Source organism: Orycteropus afer, unplaced genomic scaffold, assembly GCF_000298275.1.
Source record: "Orycteropus afer afer isolate SDZICR_OR568_19922 unplaced genomic scaffold, OryAfe1.0 scaffold01144, whole genome shotgun sequence".
In the NCBI taxonomy this organism is placed as follows: Eukaryota; Metazoa; Chordata; class Mammalia; order Tubulidentata; family Orycteropodidae; genus Orycteropus; species Orycteropus afer.
The window spans coordinates 175,343-181,191 of NW_006922731.1; the positions used below are offsets into that span (position 1 = coordinate 175,343).

Below are 5,849 nucleotides of genomic sequence, written 5' to 3' on the forward strand. Positions count from 1 at the left end.
TGTGTCGTTCTGCTGTGCATACAGTCACAATGAGTCAGAGATGACTCAATAGCACCTAACAACAACAACTCTATTATATGAAAAGTGGCACACAAATTTACATAGATCTGTTGTTATAAGAAATCAACAAATTAAAGAATCCATTTCTCAGTGATACACTGCATCCTTTAAAGTGTTTGAAATAGGGGTGTGTATTTCACAGAGGCAGTTAAAAGACAACATTTCAGGAAATGAGAAATTTTGAGGGAAGGTATGTATAGCAAGATACTACTTAAGTACATTTCCAAGAAAAATGTTTCTGGATACATACACCAATATTAATCTTAAGAAACCTTTTGGGGAAAATTATACCCACAAATTCATGAGGTAGTCTACCTTTTTGGGAAAAGTCTGCTGAGGAAGGGGATGATGTAGGGATGGCAAGAAACTCAAGTTACATGGGTAATATTTTAAAATCTTATAAAACATGAGGATAAACAAATGTTATTGAATGTGTGTGTTTTAATGTGGAATGACATGTTAATGATAACGAAGCAGGTATCATTATTGAAGTGCTAACTTAGTCCCTTGCAACAATCTAAAGTGATGCTTCCCAGCCCTGGCTGTACTTCAGGGTGACTATGATGGTTACATTTGTATGTGAACTTGGCTAGGCCTGGTTGAGTGGCTGGGCAGCTGGATGTAGTATTCCCCATGATGAGACTGGTAATCAACTCCATGGTGGAATCTACTGCGAGCAGCTGAGTAGCTGCCTTTGGGATGTGGTCTGCTTCCTGTATATAAGGAGGAGCCTTGGGAATGGTCTCTAGCCTATGGCACGCTTGGACCCTGAACGTAGCCGTGTCATTGCTCAGCAGCCTGCCATGCTCTGCCAACCTTGAGACTTACAGTGGACATAAGTTAATGGCCTGTCGTGTGGTTTGGTAACATCAGGACTGTGCCTTTTTACTTGTCAACCTTGGGCTTCTCAGCCTCAGCAGCCAGCAGCTGTCTGAGTGACGAAACACCTCTAGCTCCAGTGGGCCAGGAGCAAGAGGCAGAGCTGGACCCCAAGGTTGAGGGGCTTTCACCCAGCCCCTAGAGCCTGGCACTTTGAACTTGGACTTAAAGCCTTTAAATTGTAAGAATAAACTCCTGTTTGTTAAGGCCATCCCATCTGTGGTATATTCTTGTCAGAGCGGCACTAGGGAACCAGAACAGTGACCAAGGAGCTCCACACAGAGGGTCTGATTTAATTGGCTCTTTCTATGGCCAGCTTATCAGTATATTTTTAAGAATCAACAGATAATTGTAATGAGTTAACACCAAAGACCACAAGTCTTAGCACTCAATGTGTATTATTATTTTCTTATAATTCTAAAAGTTAGATTCAATTAATAGTTATCTTTTAACAAACATGCAAACTACACAGATACTTGTCATATTATTCTCTGTTGTTTTCACTTATGCATTTTCACAAATTAAATAATCTTGAACCTACTGAAACAAAAGATTCCTCTCTTGAGTTGCCTTCAAGGAGCTGAAATTAAGAGAATCCCAATCCCCTGATAGGAAAGGTGGATTTGAGAAACTTGTAAGTAGTAGGCATACGTTGGCTGGGTTCAAACCTGGCTTTGACAGCTCCCGACTAGAAAGCCATATCCATTGCTGTCAAGTATTCTGGCTTATAGTGATCTTATGGGACAGTGCACAACTGCCCCACTAGTGTTTGCACATTTCCAAGGCTGTCATCTTTACGGGAGCAATGTGCCACATTTTTCTCCAGGGGATCAGCTGGTGGGTTCGAACTACCAAATATTTTTGGCAGGCTCTTCAACCAGTGCCTCCCCAGGGCCCCTTGACCAGTAGACATCGAGTTGACGAAGACTCACGGCCCCGTCCATGTCAGAGCAGCACTGCGGTCCACAGAGCTTCCATTGCCGTGGCCTGTCTGCAGCAGGGCCCCAGGACTTCCTCCCAAGGTGCTTCTGGGCAGACTGCACTGCCGAGCTCTGTGTTCGCAGCCAAGGGCTTAACCCTTTGCACCATCCAGGGACTCCCACTGGCACTTTGTTGGCCCTAAACACTTGGCTATGAACAAGAGGGTTGGTTCAATAAAAGAACAAGTCTTCACCAAAATTCAGAATTAGAAACACACTTAAGCACTATTACCAAACAACCAGAGAATGGAAGCAAAACAAGGAAACCCTGAATTCAACCTCAGACATTTCCCTGGACGGTGTGGTGTTGATACAAAAAGCAGGGCAGACAAAGGAAAACAAGGACAGATTTCTTCTTAAGAGTAAATTATTGCTACATCATTGGCTCTTTAGATACTAATGCCATCTTTGAAATCATCAATAATGTATGGTGTTATACACTTATGAATGTATTTATAACATTTTTATATTCATCAAAGTCAAGAGTTAGGATTAATATTTGAAAATATTTAAAAAAGATGACTTAATCTATTTCAATGGAGGACAGATAACAGAAAAGCAAAGAATGATGAGAACCCATGAAAACAATTGATATATAAAATGCTCTCTGATTACAAACATTTCATTTTAATTAAGAGTCCAGCTAGTGTGTTTGTAGGAGCCTTCGTCTTGTAGTGGTTAAAGTGCTTCTTTGCTCATGAAATCTCAGCTGTGCTTCAAGGGAAACATGCATCAGTCTGCTTCCAGAATGAGTTAAAGACTTGGAAACCCTGTGGAACATTTCTGCTGTCTCACAGGGTCACTAGGAGTCAGACTCAACTTGACATCAATGGGTTCATGTGGTTCCATCACTTGTAGGATGTTTATACATATTTCTAAACAAAGGTATTGATTACACTGTATATGAATGAGACAAAGTACACTTGACTACCTCTTGTTGTTGTTGTTAGTTGTCATTGAGTGTGCTCCACCTCATGGTACCCAAAGCACAATGTAACTCAATGATGCCCAGTCCTGCACCTTCCCATAATCAGCAGTAGATTAGACAGTGGTTCCTTGTGATCCACAAAGTTTCATTGGCTGATCTTTGGAAGTGGATCATCAGGCCTCTGTTCCTATTCTGTGTTAGTTTTGAAGGTCTACTGATGCTTGTCCAGCAGCATGGCCACCTGAAAATTTTCACACAACAAACAGGCAGATGGGTAGTGGCTGTGCATGAGGGGTGTTGGCTGATGGGCCCCAGGTCTCCTCCATGGACAGCAAGAATTCTCACATAAAAATACAAAAACTGCCCTCAACTGCTCCTTCATGCCTTATAATTGGAACATTCTGTTTTCACTTAAAAGGAGAGGATATTTTTTATTGCATATGTTTTCTTTGTAGGGGGCTGATATTTTACTCAATTTATGTAGTTCTTATCTTAAAATCTCTCTGCTATTCTCACATTCTTCAGCCTTCTGTATGTAAAGTGAGAGTGCGAAACAAACAAACAAACAAAAACTTGAGGGAAGGAGTGATTGGAATTGGGATTGATGACTACAGGCTTGAGGGACACCAAGGTTCATTGGAATAGCATAGTGCACAAGACCATGTACTACATTCTCTGGTGAGCAGCGAGTTAGGTCTAAAAAGCTTGCAAGTGGCCATGTAAGATACAATATTGGTCTTTCCTCAACCAGAACAAAGAAATGCAAGGAAAAACAAAGAGTCAAGGAAATAATTAGACCAAAGGACTAAGGGACCATGTGAACTACAGCCTCCACTACCCTAAGACCAGAAGATCTAGATGATGCTACTACCATTACCAACCACTCTGATCACGAACACAATAGAAGGTTCTAGACCAAAAGGGAAGGAAAAAAAAAGTAGAAAAAAAGTGAAAATCAAATAAAGAAAAAAAGGAAGACCAGACTTACTGATCTGATAGAGAACCACGTAACACTTGAGACTGGGCCCTTAGCCACATTTCAATCCTGGAACTAAACTCATCTCTGAGAATCAAATTTCAGCTAAAGTGTGTTGTTGTTGTTATGTGCTGTCGACTCAGACCAGAGTCATTGCAACATAAATAGAATAATAACGTCAGAGCAGAATCTACTTCTCAGTACAATCAAACATATGAGACCACAAAGGTAGTATTCTCCTAACAACAAACCTCAGAAGGTAGGAAGGGCAGGAAATAAGGAGAAATGGAAACAAGGAACCAAGGAGGAAGGGTGGCTGTTATATTGAGGGGATTGTAACCAATATCACAAAACTATGTGTGTATAAATTATTGAATGGAAATTAAATTGCTTTATAAACTTTCACCGAAACTACAATATAAAGTAAATTAGACAAATAAAATGAGGGTGTACAGAAACAGAATAGCACGGACATCAAAAGGGAAGAGTTCTGAGAGAATGGATTTGGTCCAACAGAAATATTGCTTAAGGAACTAAGATATTAGGTCATTAATTATGAACACTTAACTTTGAATTTTTGAATTCAAAATATAGTCACTATTTGTTTCCTTTTAAAAATCCTCTTTTCTTTTTCCATACTTTGTCTTAGGTTCATGGAGCCCCAGAATCTAACAGGTATCTCTGAATTCCTCCTTTTGGGCTTCTGTAAAGATCCAAAACTTCAGCCCCTCCTTTTTGGGCTGTTTCTGACAATGTACTTGGTTAATGTCCTAGGGAATGCACTCATTATCCTTGCCATTGGCTCTGACTCCCGCCTCCATACCCCCATGTACTTCTTCCTCTCCAACCTGTCATTGGCTGACATTGGTTTTACCTCCTCCACTGTCCCCAAGATGTTAGTGAACATCCAGACACAGAGCAAATCCATCAGCTACACAGGCTGCATAATACAGGTGGTTTTTTATTCCACTTTTGGATGTCTGGATGATCTTTTCCTGGCTGTGATGGCTTATGACAGGTTTGTGGCCATCTGTCACCCCCTGCACTACACAGTCATCATGAATCCCCGTTTGTGTGGTTTGTTGGTTTTGATGTCTTTTTTTATCAGCCTTTTGGACTCTCAGATGCACATTTTAATGATATCACAACTTAGCTTCTGCAAGAAGGTGGAAATCCCTCAGTTCTTCTGTGACCCTCCTCAACTCATCAAACTTGGCTGTTCTGACACTTTCACTGGTGACATATTATTGAGTTGTATTGGTGCCTTTTTTGCTGGAATTCCAGTTTTAGGGATTCTTTTCACCTATGTGCGAATTGTTTCCACCATTCTGAAAATTCCATCATCAAGTGGGAAATACAAAGCCTTTTCCACCTGTGGCTCTCACCTGTCAGTTGTGTCCTTATTTTATGGAACACTTATTGGAGTGTATATCAGTTCAGCCATCTTATCTTCCTCCAAGAAACTTGCAGTGGCTACAGTGATGTACACTGTGGTCACTCCCATGTTGAATCCATTCATCTACAGCCTGAGGAACAAGGACATCAAGAGAGCCCTGAGGAGACTCCTCAGGAGGACAACTTAATGTCAACACTTGTGCCATCTTTCTGTTTGTATGGGTTGGAAAAAAGCAAAACCAAACATCTATAACCATATATATATCTTGCCACATTTTTTTGCTGTTAGGTGCTGTCGAGGCAGCTCTGACTCATAGTGACCTTATGTACAACAGAATGAAACACTGCCTGGTCCGCACCAGCCTCACAATCCTTGCCACACCTGAGTTCATCATTGCAGCCATTGTGTCAATCCATCTCATTGAGTGTCTTCCCCTTTCCATCGTCCCCCCACTTTACCAAGCATGACATCCTTCTTCAGGGAATGGTCCCCCCTGACCACATGACAAGTAGGTCAGATGAAGTCTGGCTATTCTTGCTTCCAAGTAGCATTCCAGGTGCACGTCCTCCAGGACTGATCTGTTCTTTTAGCAGTCCCTGGTACTTTCAGCATTCTTCGCCAACACCACAA

The 5,849-nt window shown here is 41.3% G+C and overlaps 1 protein-coding gene across 1 annotated transcript; it reads left to right on the top strand.

The window, feature by feature from the left end:
* The first annotated feature begins 4,427 nt into the window (after positions 1 to 4,427).
* On the top strand, positions 4,428 to 5,406 carry LOC103212892 (olfactory receptor 7E24-like). Its single transcript, XM_007958817.1, has one exon. The coding sequence runs from the start codon at positions 4,477 to 4,479 to the stop codon at positions 5,404 to 5,406; it is 930 nt and encodes a 309-aa protein (XP_007957008.1). The 5' UTR covers positions 4,428 to 4,476.
* The last annotated feature ends 443 nt before the right edge of the window (positions 5,407 to 5,849 follow it).